We start from the raw sequence: 21,780 nt of genomic DNA on the forward strand, positions 1-21,780 counted from the left end.
TTTTTGTTTGAAATTTGTAAGTTTATTAATATAATAAAATAATTTAGATTTTTCAAGGATGCTAACGCTTCAGAATAACAAGTAGGTACTACATTGTTCATTGTTTTGTTTTTAGTAGTATATGTCTTAGACAGTAGCGATATCTTCTTCTGTTCTGTTAGTTCTCTCTCAGTTAGAATCTCGGTTACATTTTTGTTCGTTGTTGTTGAAAAGTGCTATTTGTGAAAGTTTCGTTTCGTACGGGTTACGAATAAAATAGAAATGGATTTTCATATGTGCAATTATTGAAGTGTTACGATTTTACATTGAGGCTGATTGGTTTAAAAATACTAGACTGCACTAACTATAATTTTGAAGTCAGTCTCGATTCAACAGCAGTTAAACAATTTTCAGGAAATCGTTAACTTCCGATCGCAGCACAGAGCGACGGCTGACTGTCATTTATTTGAAGAATTTCACCGACTACACTGCAGCAAACTCTCTGACTTCCAGCGTCTAATCCGAAGTGAAAACTTAATTACGACGAGTATAAGGCGCCAGTCTCAGTCCTTGAAATTAATTCTAACTAAAAGCAAATAGTGTTTATTCACCAAATTAACAGGGCTTATGAATAAACAATTTACGACGATGTCAAGCTACGTTACGTCCGCTATTACTGTTTCAAGAGATTTTAACTTAGTTTGTGACTCGTCCTCCCAGCTTAAATTAAAACGGTTCAAATAGCTCTGAGCACTATGGGACTTAACTTCTGAGGTCATCAGTCCCCTAGAACTTAGAACCACTTAAACCTAACTAACCTAAGGACATCACACACATCCATGCCCGAGGCAGGATTCGAAACTGCGACCGTAGCGGTCGCGCGGTTCCAGACTGAAGCGCCTAGAACCTTTCGGCCACTCCGGCCGGCCCAGTTTAAATTAAAATTAACTGAACACGACCTAAGAGATCGAAGACATCATCTCCAGCCATCTTAATAAACTAAAAGAAAGCAACCACCAAAGACTACAAAAAGGAGGAGGAGCCACAAACTGCAGAGTAAAGGCGGTTGGGACTTGTGTAGGCTGCAACGAAATTGGTAGGTCGAATGGTTGGCCGATAAATTGGTACGTCTCGTTTCCAGTGTCAAACTGCTAAAGGAACTGGCAAGCATTTTATCTTACACAAACTGAATTATTGAGGTAGTTTCATTGTAACAGAGTAGTCGATACAGCGTCCGTCCGGAAAGTTCAAAAACTGATTTTATTCCTGGCGTATAGGCGACGTCAGCGCGGTAGCGATTGTGGCGGCTTGAACAAACAACTCTAAACAATAAATGTGCATTCTATAAGTCAGTTGTGAGCAGGGAGTGGTAAGCAGTGGACGTGCGGTACATTGCGTCAACGTTGCTACTCCAGAGAAAAGTGGTTAATTTCCAAGAATGACTGCCTATCGAACGCGTGGGCTCTGAGCATTATGGGACTTAACTTCTGAGGTCATCAGTCCCCTAGAAATTAGAACTACTTAAACCTAACTAACCTAAGGACATCACGCACATCCATGTCCGAGGCAGGATTCTAACCTGCGACCGCAACGATCGAGCGGTTCCAGACTGTAGCGCCTAGAACCACTCGGCCACTCCAGCCGGCAGGTGCCAAGGAAACTGGTATAGTCTTGCGTATTCAAACACAGAGATATGTAAACAGGCACAATACGGCGCTGCCGTCGGCAACGCCTATATAAGACAACAAGTACGTGGCGCAGTTGTTAGATCGGTACTGCGGCTACAATGGCAGGTTATCAAGATTTCATCGAGTTTTAACGTGGTGTTATATTCGGCGCAGAAGTGATGGGACACAGCATCTTCGGGGTAGCGAAGAAATGGAGACTTTTCCGTACGACCATTTCACGAGTGTACCGTGAATATCAGGAATCCGGTAAAACATCAAATCTCCGACATCGTTGCGGCCGGAAAAAGATCCTACAAGAACTGGACCAACGACGACTGAAGAGAATCGTCCAACGTGACAGAAGTACAGACCTTCAGAGAAATGCTGCAGATTTCAATGATGGGTCATCAAGAAGAGTCAGCGTGCGAACCATTAAACTAAACATTATCGATATGAGCTTTAGGAGCCGAAGGCCTACTCTTGTACCCTTGATGACTGCACGACACAGAGCTTTATGCCTCGCCTGGGGCCGTTAACAACGACGTTGGACTGCTGATAACTGGAAACATGTTGTCTGGTCGAAAGAGTCTTGTTTCAAACTGTGTCGAACGGATGGGCGTGTACGGGTAAGGAGACAACCTCCATGGACCCTGCAGGTCAGCAGCGGACTGTTCAAGCTGGAGGGGGACTCTGTAATAGTGTGGGCCGTGTCCAGTTGAAGTAATGTGGGACCCCTGATACTTCTAGATATGACTCTGACAGGTGACACGTACGTAAGTATCCTGTCTGATAACCTGCATCCATTCATGTCCATTGTGCATTCCGACGGGCAATTCCGGAAGAACAATGCCACATCCCACACGCTCAGAATTACTGCAGAGTGGCTCTAGGAACACTCTCCTAATTTTAGACACTTCCGTTGGCCACTAAACTCCCGAGACATGAACATTATTGAGCATATCTGGGATGCTTTGCCACGTACTGTTCGGAAGAGATCTCTACCCCCTCATACGGATTTATGGACAGCTCTGCAGGATTCTTGGTGCAATTCCCTCCAGCACTACTTCAGACATTAGTCGAGTCCATGCCACGTCTGCTTGCTCGCGGGGGCCTTTCACGATATTAGGCAGGCGTACCAGTTTCTTTGGCTCTTCAGTGTATGTGGAATGGATGTCGACCACGTGAGCGGCGCTAGTTGCGGATACCGTTTACAACGTTCACTAGAGCAACGACAAAAAAAGAACGTTTACTAAATTACAATTAATTACAAATGAAAGTAGTAGATTTATTTACATTTCGCCTCAGCCACGTGTTCTTCATGCTCTGTTCGGAGTGGTGTATTTTTCCCATAACCCGGGCACACTCTTCCTATGTCACTCAGAAATATCGGGAGAGTATCAGGAGGGCCAATTTTTCCACGTAACGCCAAGTTGTGGAAATGTAGTTATTGGAAGATGTAGAGTTCGTCCCTGTCTCCTGGACGCCCCTCTCTTTTTATCGACGTTTTGACTGTGTGTGAACAGATGGATCGGCCGGTGACACAACGTCAACAGAAAGATTCACAAATTCGTGTTGACATCCTTCACTTTTTCAGGTGTTGCATGACATAACGCTCTCTGTTATCATTTTCGTGCTTGCCAATATGACGTGCTTTATCAGAGAAACTAAAGTTTTCTTCCCCATTGAATTAACTCGAACTAGAATGCATTTGCGAGATACCCTTTCAATGCTGCCAAATACCCAAACACGTTCAACTTCTTTTCTCAACGGCCGTCCTCTCTGTTATTTCCTAGTACCTATTAGTATATACGATTCGTCTGTTTCGGCGATGTTGTTTTGTCTACCGATTGGAACACTTTGTTTCGTGACTGTGGCGTAACAAACTCTTGGAATTTTCTTCTTTGTAAAATCCCAGTGATTCGCATCATGTTTGAACCGAACTAACAATGCAGTTCACAACTCAAAAAACAAAGATATTAAGCTATTATTGATACTCGCCATCTTACCGGAAACAATAGCATCAAGTACCATGTTAGCTAACTGTGGGAACATGTTACACAGATATATTATCTGTGAAATTATTGAAAAGTTTGAAGGACATTTTTTCAGAGAACATTATGAGACGAACTTGGGACAGTGCACTTTTAGGAAATAAACTAAAAACAATTGGAACTAAGCAATATACAATGCGGGTACGTCATTTTAAAGAGGAAACTCTCTACTGTATTAGTACGCAAAAAACCTCAGACAAGGTCGCTTTAAGTAAGTTATGAGAAAGGACGCACACTAAAGCCTGAATGAGGATAGCCAGATCGGGATTTCGTTCATTTATTTATCTGAATTTATTCATGGATACACTATTTTATCTATCAACATGTACACTGTTCCTAGCGTTCAACAGTTACTCTATTCACCATCAACAATTACGGAAAAATACACATTTAAAAAATATAAATTTTAAATATTACTTAAAAACTGAGCAAGATTTCTTCAGTATTAGCAAAAAATGAAAAAAGAAGCTTCTTAATTTCTTAATTTCTAAATAAAGAAGTAATAATTACAGTTTACCATACAAAAAATGTTTTCATAGTTACTGGTAGCTACTACTCTTTGAGACAGAAACAGTTACATTAATTACTACACATGATGACAGCAGCTTCTCTACAGGTCTGTGGTCAAATTAAAAATTGTCAGCTAAAGTAAAATAATCTTATCAGAAATCTAAGAACTGCCTTATTATCCGTAGTAAAAGACTAGTAATGATTGTAAGGGAGTGGTACCATGAGCTTTGTAAATTCTGCGAAGAACTGTTCTTCATGCAATCAGATAAACGCACCGTTTGCATTTGTATTTTTCTTTTGATTACCACGACAGTTTTCGGCCTCCAAGGCCATTTTCCAGTGGCTATATGTCTAGAGCCGTGAAAATACACAGTCAGAAACCTATCGTAGCTGTTAAAAGAAAAATGAATGTGCAACTGATACGTTTGTGTAATTGCAAATCAATGGTACGGCTGGGGAACCTACCCCACAATGCTCCATAAAATGGGCAGGAAATAACTGAGGCGTTTTCTGGCACAACGACTAAACCGAAACATATTGAGATCGAGATACAGAATATATAACGTTTTAAACTGTTCTTTTATTCATTCCAAACACTTTCGCTGGGAGAAAATTTCGGCCAAATTGAAACGAAATATTGTGGCTTCAGAATGTATGACGTGGTAGAGCAATGTGTAGGTATTACCCACTGAAACGGATTTCAGTTAAGTCGTTGTTCCAGAGCACGCCCCAGTTGTTCTTGGTGCTGCTGGAACTACGAACAAACCAGACGATTAAATTATCGATATCTCCAAGCGTCTGAATTATTGCAACCACAAGTGTTCGAATTTTTTAGTTGCACGTGATAGAGGTGTGAAGGGAAGATTCGGACTGAATCTCACCTGAGTGATGTAGAGACAGCTCTGCGTTGTACTGGAAAGCTATGAAACTAAGGAAAGCGAGGTATGTGGCGTTCAACCCAACCATATTTTTTGCCCATATTTCCCAATCCCCTTCTTACTGGAATCTGATTTACATTTTTACTTCAAGTAAAATGTCGGTGAAAGTTAACTAGATATCAAGATAAGCTCCGGATGTATTACCTTCCTTGGTCAAGTGATCTTCGGTTTCGTTGTACAAAATGCCTGTGTGAGCTTTTATACAAAGCATATCAACACATTTACTTCTTCGAGAGCATTCAATTACTTCGTTGGGTACGTCGATAACAAGTTTACTGCTGTGTTTGACCCCGTTCTTATTCTTTGTGGCACTGAAAATGCTTTTCTAATCAGAAATGAAAATCCTTTCGTCGTTCTGAGTTATAGAGTATTTGATGGCTTTCATGACTGTCAATGCTTCCGCTGTGTAGAAAGAGCCGTCATGGAAGTTTATATTGTTCGTAACGGCCTTCACACAAGAAAGCAAACCTAGCGTTACCTCCTGACGCGGTGCTTGAACCATCTGTGAGTATATGGAGACCTTCATTTTTCACCTATGAAACTCAAGTTGCTACCAGTGTGTACGCTACAGTCCAATTAAAACACTCTAGCTGAAGACGTGCAAAGTTGAAAAGGCCGTACGTACACAAGAAGTCACCTCGTTGATATGATACTTCTGGATAGAGTCATATATATATACACTGCTGGCCACCGTAAATGCAACACCAAGAAAGACAAGAGGTAGCACAACAAAATTTATTTTGTAGATAACATGTTGACCAAGTATCAAATGATTACGTTTACAGACGCCTGTGACATGTGGTTCCTGCCAGAATCAGTAGCCAGAGTAGCCGCCATTGTTGGAGATCACCGCTGCCACACGTCTCGGCATTGAGTCAAAGAGACGTTGGATGTGTTCCTGGGGTACAGCAGCCCAAGCAGCTTCCACACGTTGCCAAAGATCATCTGGTGTGGCAGCTGGGGATGTAATCTGGGTCACTCGTTGAGCAACCATGGACCACATGTTTTCTATCGGCGAAAGATTCAGAGAGCGAGCCGGCCAGGGAAGCACTTCAATCTGATTATTGACGAAGAACCTTTGGAAAATGCGTGCCACGTGTGGTCGCGCATTATCCTGTTGAAATATGGCTGTGGCCGAGCCCTGAAGGTAAGGAAGGACAACTGGCTCCAGCACCTCGGATACGTAGCGCCGGCTATTTAAAGTACCGGCAATGCGTACTAGAGGCGTGCGAGAGTAATATCCAATACCGCCCCATACCATAATACCCGGTGCAAGACCTGTGTGGCGGTGCATAATGCAGCTGTCCAGCATCCTCTCTCCACGGTGTCTCCACACTCGAATCCGACCATCGTGGTGCTGCAGACAGAAGCGTGCCTCGTCAGTAAAGACAACGTCATTCCATTCTGCCGTCCACATCCGTCTGTCATCACACCAATGGCGACGGAGACGTCTGTGGTTCTGCGTCAATGGTAGACGAAGCAATGGACGTCTTGCGGACAGACCACTCTGCTGTAAACGGCGTCGAATGGTACGCGCAGACACTGGATGATGCGTTACAGACGCAATGTGCTGTGCTATGGTTCGGGATGTCACTGAGCGATCCGTCACTGCCAGTCGAACAATTTGCCTATCAGCACGTGCAGTGGTGCACCGAGGTGAATGCGATCGACCACGTCGGTCCGTCGTACCCTCCTGCATCCAACGGTCACATATCCGCATTACAGTTGTTTGGTTTCGTCCAACACGACTAGCGATTTCTCTGTATGATAATCCACAATCTCGGTAAGCCACTATCCTTCCTCTGTCGAACTCGGATACTTGATCAAACGATGTTCGCTGTTGTCTACGAGTCATAACTGATCGTCTTGTGAAACAACCACAAGGTAAACACACGTGCCGAACGTACACTCGTCGAAATCGCCAAGCATTAAATGGCGCTACGAGGTGGCGCCCCAGGCGCACGTGATGTGCGCCTGCGCTGAAATTCTAATCAGTTGCATATCTCATCGCTGCAAACCCATGGTGTAAATTTCACTTGATTCGGATGCTTCCTTCAGGGTGTTGCATTTACGGTGGCCAGCAGTGTATAAAGTGGAGATCGATAAAATTTTCTGTTATCTAGGAGAGTGTGTAGCAATTCACATTTATTAATGACTGAATGAAACATTATTGCAGCCCTTTGCAGTATATACTTGCTGGCAGGCCGTTGGAACCTAACATTAGAGGAATTTCCAGCCTCTACCAACAGCTCTTTTGTTCAAATGGTTCAAATGGCTCTGAGCACTATGGGACTCAACATCTTAGGTCATAAGTCCCCTAGAACTTAGAACTACTTAAACCTAACTAACCTAAGGACATCACACACACCCATGCCCGAGGCAGGATTCGAACCTGCGACCGTAGCAGTCCCGCGGTTCCGGACTGCAGCGCCAGAACCGCACGGCCACCGCGGCCGGCAGCTCTTTTGTCAGAGTTGATATCATCATCCCACGACAATTCCGGATACAGGTACATTGTAAAGTAATTTACAGATGTATTTTACGCTAACATTACCGTACACAATACATCTATACCATATCCGTGTCCCAATTAATGCCTGGTATACAGTCAATAAAATGTGGGGATTCGCGCATCACCGAACTCTGATTAACGATTTGATGATATTCATGACAGGGACATAAAATTTAATAGTGTTCTTCATCTGAGAAAGCCAACTGAGCCTATAATGGGACCACATTCCCAATAAACACATTGCCATTTAACGTGAAATGAATATTTTATTGCGTGAACGTCGCTAGTGGACACACGTCGTCTTGGAAAAATAATAACCGAAGACTTCTCAGAAATGATTTCAAGACAATTTAGGTTCAAATGGTTCAAATGGCTCTGAGCACTATGGGACTCAACTGCTGTGGTCATAAGTCCCCTAGAACTTAGAACTACTTAAACCTAACTAACCTAAGGACAGCACACAACATCCAGCCATCACGAGGCAGAGAAAATCCCTGACCCCGCCGGGAATCGAACCCGGGAACCCCGGCGTGGGAAGCGAGAACGCTACCGCACGACCACGAGATGCGGGCGACAATTTAGGTGCGACCAGTCGTTTACCTCTATTACCGCCTCTATCAGAAGTCCGATTGCGAAATCCTTTGCGCAACCAGTTGAGTATAAGCATACATTGCAGCATACTGCAGTATTTAGCGTTGGGACGGACAGTTTCTTTGACATAATGTATAAGAATGGGCTAAGGATCGCTCCCTGGAATAAGACTACAGATAGCACAAAAATTTCTATATATTGGTTCTGATATCTTATATACGTAGCTCTTTTCGAGAGAAAGGTACTAATACCATATATCCAACTGACTGACCAGTTCGCTTCAGTTTTTCTAACTGGATGGAGACTTCGACTTTTCATAAGTCGATGTCCATTTAATGATACTAGGAACGTCTTTTCTGGGAAAGGTGAGAGAAGGTCAATGAACGAAGTATTGTATGTCCCCCATTCCTTGACCTTCAATAGAGCCAAGATGGGTCCGAGGCAGTAATTCAGTAGTTTCCAGCTACAGTTCAAAACTGTTTTTCCTACGTCTTTCAAGAATTTTCCGCACCAAAGAGTACAAGGCAATCGGTCTGGATGCAAAAGGTTTCAATGTACGTACAATAATTTGTGTAGTCCATTCCTCCATAGCTTCTCCCCCTCCCACCATTTCAATAATACTCAAAAAAGCAATTCCAAACCTTCCGGGTGTAGGTTACTTACCATACCATTATTAACATAGTGCGCTCGTGGAGACATAACCGTAGAAATTTTAATAGCTCCTTCCTATTAATGTCTGGTGATTGGAGCTAGGGCTATTGATAAAATATCGATGTATTGGATTTCTTCGGAAAATATCGACTTATATCAGTGACATTTATACACAGGTAAATCGATGTATCGTTATCACAGTGGCCATATCGAGTACCGGTATTTTTATTTTATATTATACAGGGTGGTCCATTGATCGTGACTGGGCCAAATATCTCACGAAATAAGCGTCAAACAAAACAACGACATTTTTCTAGCTTGACGGAGGAGACCAGATGGCGCTATGGTTGGCCCGCCAGATGGCGTTGCCATAGGTCATACGGATATCAACTGCTTTTCTTTAAATAGGAACTCCCATTTTTATTACATATTCGTATGGTACGTAAAGAATTACGAATGTTTTTGTTTGACAACTTTTTTCGCTTTGTGATAGATGGCGCTGTAATAGTCACAATTGTAGAGGAACAGTTGGTAACAGGTAGGTTTTTAAATTAAAATACAGAACGTAGGTACGTTTGAACATTTTATTTCGGTTGTTACAATGTGATACATGTACCTTTGTAAACTTATCATTTCTGAGAACGCATGCTCGTACACCGCGATTACCTGTAAATACCACATTAATGCAATAAATGCTCAAAATGATGTCCGTCAACCTCAATGCATTTGGCAATACGTGTAACGACATTCCTCTCAACAGCGACTAGTTCGCCTTCCGTAATGTTCGCACATGCATCGACAATGCGCTGACGCATGTTGTCAGGCATTGTCGGTGGATCACGATAGCAAATATCCTTCAACTTTCCCCACAGTAAGAAATCCGGGGACGTCAGATTCGGTGAACGAGCGGGTCATGGTATGGTGCTTCGACGACCAATCCACCCGTCATGAAATATGCTATTCATAACCGCTTCAACCGCACGCGAATTATGTGCCGGACAACCATCATGTTGGAAGTACACCGCCATTCTGCCATGAAGTGAAACATCTTGTAGTAACATCGGTAGAACATTACGTAGGAAATCAGCATTCATTGCACCATTTAGTTTGCCATCGATAAAATGGAGACCAATTATCCTTCCTCCGATAATGCCGCACCATACATGAACCCGCCAAGGCCGCTGATGTTCCACTTGTCGCAGCCATCGTGGATTTTCCGTTGCCCAATAGTGCATATTATGCCGGTTTACGTTACCGCTGTTGGTGAATGACGCTTCGTCACTAAATAGAACGCGCGCAAAAAATCTGTCAAGGTCCAGTAATTTCTGTTGTGCCAAGTGGCAGAACTGTACACGACGTTCAAAGTCGTCGCCATGCAATTCCTGGTGCATAGAAATATGGTACGGATACAATCGATGTTGATGTAGCATTCTCAACACCGACGTTTTTGAGATTCCCGATTCTCGCGCAATTTGTCTGCTACTGATGTGCGGATTAGCCGCGACAGCAACTAAAACACCTACTTGGGCATCATCATTTGTTGCAGGTCGTGGTTGACGTTTCACATGTGGCTGAACACTTCCTGTTTCCTTAAATAAAGTAACTATCCGGCGAACGGTCCGGACACTTGGATGATGTTGTCCAGGATACCAAGCAGCATACATAGCACACGCCCGTTGGGGATTTTGATCACAATAGCCATACGTCAACTCGATATCGACCTTTTCCGCAATTGGTAAACGGTCCATTTCAACAAGGGTAATGTATCACGACGCAAATACCGTCCGCACTGGCGCAATGTTACGTGATACCACGTACTTATACGTTTGTGACTATTACAGCGCCATCTATCACAAGGCGAAAAAAGTGGTCCAACTAAAACATCCATATTTATTTACGTACTATACGAATATATAATAAAATCTGGGGTTCCTATTTAAAAAAAAAAAACGCAGTTGATATCCGCTTGACCTATGGCAGCGCCATCTAGCGGGCCAACCATAGCGCCATCTGGTTTCCACCTTCAAGCTAGACGAGTTTCGTTCTTTGTAGTTTTTTCGTTTGATGCGTATTTCGTGAGATATTTGGCCCGCTCACTATCAATGGACCACCCTGTATTTTTTCGCAACTTCGGTAAATATTTGAAACTGTTCTTTTGAAATTGTAGTAGAACATGATTTTACTTTCACTGTGTGAAGAAGTCTTTTAATTTTTGAGCTTTCGTCGCGTTCAGTCTTTTTCTTTGACTGTGTGAAGCAAGTATAGGTGTCAGGAAAAAAGTCCGATTGCACTGGTAGGTGGCGGTGTGAATGGAATAACAAAATTTCTGATGTGAAATAATAGCATACCAATAGCGCTAGAAAACAATTTTTTACGCAAATAGAGCGCTATTTCTTCACATGGGTATTCTTCAAAAGCAGTTGCTGACAATGTTGAACAAAAATCTAAATAACAAGAGTGGTTTTTGCCGTGGGCAGGGACGTGTGAGGGGAAATGCTGGCGTAATCGGCACTCGCTTCAACCAACAGAAACTGCAACGTTTAACTTCACCAAGCAATTTTTTCACTACAACTTCCAGACCGCTGGCGTTTGCAGACGTGAAAAAACAGAGAAGTTGGCATGAAGTGTTCAGGACAAATCCGATATGTGAGGAAACCGAACGACAGACCCACCTCACACCTTTTATTGTGCCACTGAGATGCAGTTACCATTGTTAGAAAAGTGGTTATCGCCAAGATTGAACGTACAGTTGACCTTTCAATTCTTGCTCTAATGGCGATAAGCAGACTGCTTGTTGATGTACAGAATATCTAATAAAATCAGTGCTGAAATATACAGCTCTAAAACCGGCACTATATTTACAATGTGCTTTCGATATTTTTGTAGGACGGTATGTTGATATTTTTTTTTCGTCTGTATATCGGTATTTTTTCAAAATATGTCAAGGGCCGATAAAGATATTCTTTTAAGTATCGATATTTTTAAAAATATTAAGAGTCCAAAATGGAGGTAGAAGAGAATGATTGTAGTATGTTTCCCGTGGAACAGCCATGGGGGCTTCAGGCAAGACGGAGGAATCGCTCTTGTCACGGATTCTTCTAACCAAACAGGATCCACTACTGGAGAACCAACTGAACTAAGATCCTTTAGAGACCCTCAGAATGTTGCAATGTAGCGTCCTGTCCTGTGGTTGAGCAGCTGCATCAGGCGCACTCTCCCAGACGGTAGATGGTTACCCACTTTGAGTGCAGTGTGTAATAATGCAGCTCTGCTGTGGTGCAGTGCACCTTGGTTGAGTAGCTGCTGCAAGCACACACCCTCACACAGACAACAGCTGGAAACCTATGTTGAGCACAGCATGCAGCAGCGCCGCCATGCCGGGGTGCGGTGCACTATGGTTGAGCAGCTGCAGCAAGCACACTCTCACACAGACAACAGCTGGAAACTCACCTTGAGGACAGCGTGCAGCAGCGCTGCCATGCTGCGGTGCAGTGCGCTGTGGTTGAGCAGCTGCAGTAGGCGCAGCAGGTTGTTGTGATGCACCAACAATCCCCGCAGCACGCCGCCCAGGCACTCTGGGTTGGTCGCCATGTGCAGTAGCACCTGGAAGCTGCGTTCTGCCTCTAAGCACCGCGACTTCTCTGCAGACAGCACAGGTAACCAATTTCCTGCAGTAAACCACTCTGTAGGGCCAGGTGTTTATACAGTGTCTAACATACGACTAATTAATTTAATTAATAGCGTAACCTGATGGCGGTGTGAAGTATTTGATAATAGTAACAAAACGTTCCAATAAACGTGGATCCGAAAACGATGCGTTTAGGAGATAACTGGAAATGTATGGTTATGAGCTGCCACTGACTTCGGTTCGAAATATTGTCCTAGATAATACGAACGTACCTGATATGCAAACTTTTCATAAAATTTTAACTGTCACCTTCAAAAATCTAGTTGAAACTCCGAAACTAGGTGACAGAGTTATTGCCTCTTCAATGCGACACATTTTTCTTTTCTCTTTTTTTTTTCCTTTTGGTGAAGACCTTAGTTGTAGAAATCTCGACTGGTCAGGAAACTTCTACCTCTAAAATCGCCTCGCCATTATTCAGGAAATGCCTGCCATGGAGTGGTTTTTCTATCTGAGCAAAGAAGGAAGAGGTTTCTGGGTGATAAACCAGGCGAATGCATGTCTATGTGGAGGGGAAGGAGGAGGAGGAGGAGGAGGGGGAGGAGGAGGAGGAGGAGGAGGGAGGAGGCAAAATTTAGCAGTACAAACAAAAGGCAGCATGTGTAACTGTGTCCTGCGATATTTCGTCTTCACAGTCTCCAGTAATTTCACCGAGCGAGGTGGCGCAGTGGTTAGCACACTGGACTCGCATTCGGGAGGACGACGGTTCAATCCCGTCTCCGGCCATCCTGATTTAGGTTTTCCGTGATTTCCCTAAATCGCTTCACGCAAATGCCGGTGTGGATCCTTTGAAAGGGCACGGCCGATTTCCTTCCCTAAACCGAGCTTACGCTCCGTCTCTAATGACCTCGTTGTCGACGGGACGTTAAACACTAATCTCCTCCTCCTCCTCCTCCTCCAGTAATTTCGTACCGAGATTTTGATAGTATGCTGCTGTCACGGTTTTCGCTTTTCGAGGCTATACTGTTTGCACTCTACTGTAGCTGTCCCATAGAACACTCAGAATCACCTTGCTCGATTACGCCGCTGTTTTGGCGGTGGCGAATTAATATGTTAACCCTGATTGCTTTACTATTTTGTCTCCGGATCATAGTGGTTTACTTAACACTTCTCCATGATGATTAGGTGGCTAAATGAGTTATCTGATCTCACTTAATACAGCTGTAACAATTTCACTGCTGTCTCACTTCAGCAGCAATCACGGAATCTAGCACTTGTCAACCTTTTCATGTTGAAATATACTACAAGGTGATTAATTTCATGCACACACACAGACGCACACAGACACGTACACACACACACACACACACACACACACACACGCGCACACACACACACACACTAAATGAATGGCCTACAAACTAAAAAATTTGCTTAATTTTGTAAATGAGGAGAAACATGTCTTCCATTCACGACAATGCCATGTACTGTATGTTAGCACTCTCCAGTGGTACTGTTTTCTTCATTGTTCTACTAGCTTTTTCCCCATCGCTACACACACAAAAGCATCTGATACATATATTTAACACACGTCATCCCCCCCCCCTTTTTCAGTGTCCACCTCTTCCTCCTTCTTTCTGTGTCCACCTCTTCCTCCCTTCAGTACAACTGATCCTTCTACCTCAGTCTGTTTATATCCTCGTTCCCTCTCTGTCTGCTCTCCCCTTCTTCCCCTCTCTTTGGTATATTTCCTCCAACCCCTCTCTCTAACCATATTTTCCTCCCCACTCCCTCTGCCCATATCCTCCTCCACCTCTCTTTTCCCATCCATCTCCACCTCTCTCTCTTCCTTTTCCACCTCCCCACTACCCCTTTGCATCTTCCAACTGCCTCATGCACCTCTCCCTTCTCCCCTCTCCCATTCCATTCCCCTCCTCTCCTGTGCTCTGTCTATCCACCCTTCTGTTCATCTCAACCTGTTCCCAACAGTGCTCATTGGCATGTGTAGCCCCTGCACTACAGTTGAATAAAGCAGGTCGATACCAATCCCACAAGCTGGCTGGAGTGGCCATGCGGTTCTAGGCGATTCAGTTTGGAACCGAGTGACCGCTACGGTCGCGAGTTCGAATCCTGCCTCAGGCATGGATGTGTGTGATGTCCTAATGTTATTTAGGTGTAACTAGTTCTAAGTTCTAGGGGACTGATGACCATAGATGGTAAGTCCCATAGTGCTCAGAGCCATTTGAACCATTTTTGAAACACTCCCACAACATGCTCATTATGCAGTACAGCCTACATTTTGGGACCCAGAAAACAATTTCTTGTCCCCAATATGCAGGGTGCCCTGCAAAACAGACTGATCTGGCAGGCCAATACCGTTCCTACACAATGTGCTTGTTGTGCAAGGCAGCCTGAATGCCAGGGGGTGGAAGAAACACGTTTTAGCTTATACCTCCGCTCCTATAAAAGCTAGGAAATTGTAAGACCCACAGTGCTAATACCTGCGAGGCATACTATTTCTGTGCCAAATTTGGCTAAAATCGACCCAGGGGTTTGGGAGGAGATCCTGACATACACTCATACACCCTGATTGATACATGTAACAGATGACTGCATGTGATCCAGTTTGCACTTATGCTTAGTACGATTAGACTGGACATGAAACTTTGTGCCAACAGTGTTCTGGTAGGTGCAAGTTCTGGTGTCTGTACTGTTTTATTTAGTTTCTGACATAGATACGTTTTTCATTGTGTATTTCTTTCTTTTTATATTCTTTGCATTGTCAACTTGTCTCTGTGACAGTAGTGAAATGCTGAAATGCACAAGAAGAAAATAAAATACATATTTTATGGTCAGGATGAGAGTTTCACTGTAAAATTAATTTCCATGTTTTACACTTTCGAATCGATCCCAATAGCCAGTGTTCAAGCACCAGAACCTTCAATTCTCTTGTGATGCTCTGTTCTTCACAGTGAGAACGTGTGCTGTTACGTTCTTCGCCATTTAGAATTCTTTGACTACACTAGAAGCGTCTGCGTCATTGATAGGCTGAGTTAAATGATAGTGTGTTGTTTCCATTAGCTTACATCAACTTAGCACAGATTGCTGCAGCATTGTTCCTCTTTGAGCGCTGAAGACCAGTTACCAGGCGATGCTCCACTTCATCAGTGGCCTGCGCTACTGTGTTTTGGTTGATCTAGCAGCGCGCTATGGTCCTTCAATGTGTACCAAAGTTACAGACATTCACTTGCAATTCAGTAGATCTGTTTCTTCGAGGTGATGATTAAAACTTTACGATTACACTTCGCGTACCTTTACAATTGACCAAAGTATTATGTGATTATAATTAATGTGCAGCTACTCGCGGAGATCTAGTGTGGCTGTAATTATCGTATGGCAGCGAAACTTGGGAGATATGCTGATGCGTTAGACCACAACCGGTTTACGCTGCAAAAAAAAAAAAAAAAAAAAAAAAGTTTCAATTTTGTTTGGCCATGCACTACAAATCTGGCGCTGTACAGCACCTCGTAGGCGTTTCCGGTTCTCATATTGAACAAATTATGCAAGCGACGGTTAATAAAGAATCAACTTTATGCCTTTCTGACGTGTTTGATCTTTTCTGCCTACGCCCTGTCCCTAATCCAATACATACAGAACCATTTCTATAAATCTTTCTTGCATTCACAGTGCCAGATGTAAACTTAACGGCCAACAATGGAACTAATTTTTTCCCAGCGTAAATCGGTTGCGTATTAACACATTAGAATATCTACCAACTTTTGCTGCCATTACGACAATTAGAGCCCACAATGGACGTCTGTGAGTAGCTGCATTTACATTATAAACATCCGGTAGTCCCGGTTTCTGTTGAATGTTGTTTCAAATATTGGCAGGAAACAAGGAGAACATTTCGTTACATCGGTTTCCCGGCAGAGACTGCAGTATTCTAAACAGCGAACTCACCCGTGTTTTGCGAGACGTGCGCCTGTCTGGCTTCGCGCCACGCTTTCCTCCTCGCGCGACGTCTCGAGTCTTGCTTAGTCAGAGCCTCCGTGGTCTCCTGAAACACCAGAATCACCAGATATTCCTTTACCGTTTAGATCAGGGACAAAAATGTTTATCTGAGGAGGTTCAGCACAGTTGTTCCCCGCAATTTTGAAAAGAAATAAGATGTAAGTGGTTTCATTTATACTGGTGTACAGACTGCACGTAGGGACAATGGATATAAAACACTGAAAACACAAACGAAGGTCACTCCAAAAGAAATGCACACTATTTTTGTAAAAATACAGTTTTCATTCTGCGTGTGGAAGTCTTACAGTGTGTAGATACATCCTTCCCACTTGTTTTCAAACTTAGTTCAACCTGTTCCCGTGAGTGGCACCGTCACAGCATGTCTTCAAGATGGCTGCTACACTTGACGTTCGTCAGAAGCAACGTGCTGCCATAGAATTCCTGTGCTGTGAAAACGAGAGAGTGGGAAACATCGATAAGAGGTTGAAAAAGGTGTATGCAGATGCTGCTGTCTATAGCAGTACAGTTAGTCGGTGGGCAAGCAGGTTACGTGATGAAAGCGGGCACGGAAATATTGAGGATTGTCCTCGCAGTGGCAGGCCACGTACTGCACACACTCCAGACAATGTGCAGAGAGTTAACGAATTGGTGACAGCTGACAGACGCATCGCAGTGAACGAATTGTCACGCTACGTTGGGATAGGGGAAGGAAGTGTTTGCAGAATACTGAAAGTGTTGGCGTTAAAAAAGGGTTGTGCCAGGTGGGTTCTCAAGATGTTGACAGTGGCTCACAAAGAAACAAGAAAAACGGTATGCAGGGAACTTTTGGAACAATACAAGAATGGCGGAGATGAATTTCTGGGAAGAATTGTGCCTGGTGATGAAACATGTCTCCATCATTTTTCACCAGAGATGAAGAGGCAATCAATGGAGTGGCATCATGCAAATTCACCCAAGGAAAAAAAATTCAAAACCACACCTTCTGATGGAAAAGTTATGGCTACAGTGATTTTCGACTCCGAAGGACTCTTGTTTGTGGACATCGTGGTAAGTGGAACCACAATAAATTCTGATGCATATGTGACAACACTGAAGAAACTTCAAGCTCAACTGAGTCGTGTTCAACCATATCGGTAAAAGCACGATGTTTTGCTGTTGCACGACAATGCACGGCCACATTCCAGTCAAAAACCATGGAAGCGATCACAAAACTCGGATGGACAACACTGAAACACCCACCTTACAGTCCTGGCTCCGTGTGACTATCATCTCTTTGGGAAACTGAAAGACTCTCTTCGTGCAACAAGGTTTGAAGATGATAACTCCCTCGTGCACGCTACCAAACAGTGGCTCCAGCAGGTTGGTGCAGAATTTTACCGTGCGGGTATACAGGCGCTGGTTCCAAGATGGCGTAAGTCAGTAGAGAGGGATGGAAATTATATGGAGAAATGAAAATTTTGTTCCTAAAAGATGTATCTACACACTGTAAAACTTTCAAACATGTAGAATAAAAGATGGATTTAAAAAAGTAGTGTGCATTTCTTTTGGAGTGACCCTCGTACATAACTCACGTAGTGCTATTTGTAAGTCGGTGTATTTCCTAAGGAAAATGCAGTCATTACTGATAGTGCAGAAACGTAAATTTGAAATTCAGGAACAAAGGATGTCTGTGACAAAAATGACTGTGAAAATAGCTGTTCTATGTTGTAGACAGAATTTCTGGATATGGTGAATGGAATAAATGGTGTACTGAACAAGGAACATGGAGTGACAGTAAATACAATAAAGACACAAAGATTGAGCATCAGCAAGATCGAGATTAGCGTCTAACTTAGCATCTAGTATCTAAATTGGGGACCACGCAGCACATGAAGTGTTGGATTTCTGACACCTTGAAAGAGAAATAAGGCTTGGCGGGCGAAACAAGGAGAACATAAGAAGCAGAGTAGCAAAAGCAAAGAGAGTATTTCTCTGCTAATAATGTCTGCTAGGTTCAAACAGAGGCCATAATTTAGGGAAGAATTTTCTCACAATGCATGTTTGAATCGCAGAATTGTTGTTTGGGAGTGAGTGGTGGAATAGGGAAAATGAAGAGAATTTATGAGTTTGAGATGGTGTGTTATAGAACGACGTTGAAAATCAAGTGAACAAAACACGAGATAAGAAACGGGTAGGTTCTTCGCAGAAGCAGTGAACACAGAAATACATTGGAAAGGATCATGAATGAGAACGGACGAGCTGAATGACAGATGGTAAGACACCAGACTATAACATCCATAGGAACTGGGTCGAAGTGCTACTCAGAAATTGCGACCACAGCAGAGGACACTGTGAATGCATCAAACAAGTCAGAACGGTGATACTGTGAAGAAATAGAAAATAAAATAAAAGAATGAAGAACCTAATTAATTTTACATCCATCCACAAAGTACATTACTAACTGTATTGGTAAGATTGATACTATGGTCTTACTTATCAGAAGTTCAATAGTAATTGTCAATATATGAACAGAAATGAGTGAATTTATTTAGAGTTCTAGAAAACATTTTACCTTTCCAAGCCGAAATGGACGTTGAAACTATAATAGCAATTACGCTCAGATAGAACACACGAAAAAAGAGTGAAGAAACACTAAATTCTAAAAAGTCATGGGCGTACTTATTCTACATCACATGTGCGGGGTATGAACTAGAAATGAAAAGATAAACTGGGGGAAGTTGCAGACAGAGGAATTGAGAATTTTGAGATCAGTTGGGTGTACACAAGGCTGATGAAAATTGTTAGTGTATTAATGGCCTATTAATGTAAAATTTTATTTCTTTCATCAACAGCGCAACAATAAATCATACTGTTAACTACAATTACTTCTAGACATTTAGTCCTATAGCGAGAATTGAGCCGATGAGAGCTCTTTTGAATGTTGTAGCTTGATGTAATGACTCGATTTATCAACCATAAGCTGAAAATGTTGCCGAAAGAATTTGATATCGTAAAATGTCGAAAACAAAATTCCATTACATTTTCTCAACTACTTTAATGTTAAAAGTATTATATTCAATTATGGACTAACCGGCCGATCTACAACCTACATCTATATCTACATGGATGCGCTGCAAATCAGACTTAATTTCCTGGCAGAGGATTCATCCAACCACCTTCACAATAATTCTCTTTTATTCCACTCTCGAACAGCGCCCAGAAGAGACGAACACCGATATCTTTCCACGCGAGCTCTGATTTCCCGTATTTTATTTTCGGAGGAGAAAGCAGGTGATTGAAATTTCGTGAGAAGATCCAGCTGCAACGAGAACCGCTTTTATTTTGATAATGTCCACTCCAAATCCAGTATCATGTATATACACTACACACTACAGACCATTAAAATTGCTACAACAAGAAGAAATGCAGATGATGAACGGGTATTCTTTGATCAAATATATTACACTAGAACTGAAATGTGATTATATTTTCACGCAATTTGGGTGCATAGATCCTGAGAAATCAGTACCCAGAACAACCAACTCTGGCCGTAATAACGGCCTTGATACGCCTGGGCATTGAGTGAAACAGAGCTTGGATGGCGTGTACAGGTACAGCTGCCAATGCAGCTTCAATACGATACCACAGTTCATCAAGAGTATTGACTGGCGTATTGTGACGAGGCAGTTACTCGGCCACCATTGACCAGACGTTTGCAATTGAGGAGAGATCTGGAGAATGTGCTGGGCAGGACAGCTGTCGAACATTTTCTGTATCCAGAAAGGCCCGTAGAGAACCTGCAACATGCGGTCGTGCATTATCCTGTTGAAATGTAGGGTTTCGCAGGGATCGAATGCAGGGTAGAGCCACCGGTCGTAACCCATCTGGAATGTAACCTCCACTGTTCAAAGTGCCGTCATTGCGAAGAAGAGGTGACCGAGATGTGTAACCAGTGGCACCCCATACCACCACGCCGGGTGATACGCCAGTATGGCGATGACGAATACACGCTTCCAATGTGCGTTCACCGCGATGTCGCCAAACCCGGATGCGACCATCATGATGCTGTAAACAGAACCTGGATTCATCCGAAAAAATGACTTTTTGCCATTCGTGCAACCAGTTCGTCGTTGAGTACACCATCGCAGGCGCTCCTGTCTGTGATGCAGCGTGAAGGGTAACCGCAGCCATGGTCTCCGAGCTGATAGTCCATACTGCTGCAAACGTCATCGAACTGTTCGTGCATATGGTTGTTGTCTTGCAAACGTCCCCATCTGTTGACTCAGAGATCGAGACGTGGCTGCACGATCCGTTACAGCCATGCGGATAAGATGCCTGTCATCTCGACTGCTAGTAATACGAGGCCGTTGGGATCCAGCACGGCGTTCCGTATTACCCTCCTGAACCCACCGATTCCATATTCTGCTAACAGTCATTGGATCTTGACCAACGCGAGCAGCAATGTCGCAATACGATAAACCGCAATCGCGATAGGCTACAAGCCGACCTTTATCAAACTCGGAGACGTGATGGTACGCATTTCTCCTCCTTACACGAGGCATCACAACAACGTTTCACCAGGAAACGCCGGTCAATTGCCCTTTGTGTATGAGAAATCGATCGGAAACTTTCCTCATGTCAGCCCGTTGTAGGTGTCGTCATCGGCGCCAACCTTGTTTGAATGATCTGAAAATCTAATCATTTGCATATCACAACATGTTCTTCCTGACGGTAAAATATCGCGTCTGTATCACGTCATCTTCGTGGTGTAGCAATTTTAATGGCCAGTAGTGTAGTATGCAATGTAACAGCATGTACGAAGTCACGTAATTTCTAACTGTGTATTTTATAAGGATGTAATCAACTGCCCGCGAAAAACGCCACATAAAATAATGTGGCCTTTATTAACGATTACGTCTGAATCACTCACGTGTCTAATGCCACCTGTTTGGGTGTGTTTGTTGCTTTTCTAGACTGAGCAACAGAGCACAACGCTCACAGAAAGCCTTACTGCCCGCGCAAGGCCAGGACGCCGGTTGCACTCCATCTGCACTGGAGAACAAAGCTGGCCGCCAAAGCAGCACGGCCGGCGGCGGGTCGACAAGTTACCAACAAGCAAATCCGCCGGCTGTGTCTGTGAGCTGTGATCCCGCGGACAAAGGAGGCAGCCCGGCTGCGTCCCGTCGGCGCAGAAACCGCCGGCTGTCCGCTTCGCATTGTGCCGACTGGCGATTGTGGAGGTGGCTTCGCCCAACAGCTTGCC

At 43.5% G+C, this 21,780-nt stretch overlaps 1 protein-coding gene across 1 annotated transcript in view; it reads right to left on the bottom strand.

Moving 5' to 3' along the window:
* The window catches only part of LOC126235364 (uncharacterized), a gene marked incomplete at its 3' end in the record, with an annotated part of 1,261,863 nt that overhangs the window by 715,806 nt on the left and 524,277 nt on the right, over positions 1-21,780 (bottom strand). Inside the window, exons 16-17 of the mRNA XM_049944087.1 lie at positions 16,488-16,584; positions 12,350-12,540 (exon numbers count right to left, since the gene is read on the bottom strand). Coding sequence (XP_049800044.1) covers positions 12,350-12,540; positions 16,488-16,584 — 288 coding nt within the window. The remainder of the gene's footprint in view (positions 1-12,349; positions 12,541-16,487; positions 16,585-21,780) is intronic.

This window comes from Schistocerca nitens, chromosome 2 (genome assembly GCF_023898315.1).
Source record: "Schistocerca nitens isolate TAMUIC-IGC-003100 chromosome 2, iqSchNite1.1, whole genome shotgun sequence".
NCBI classification, from domain to species: Eukaryota; Metazoa; Arthropoda; class Insecta; order Orthoptera; family Acrididae; genus Schistocerca; species Schistocerca nitens.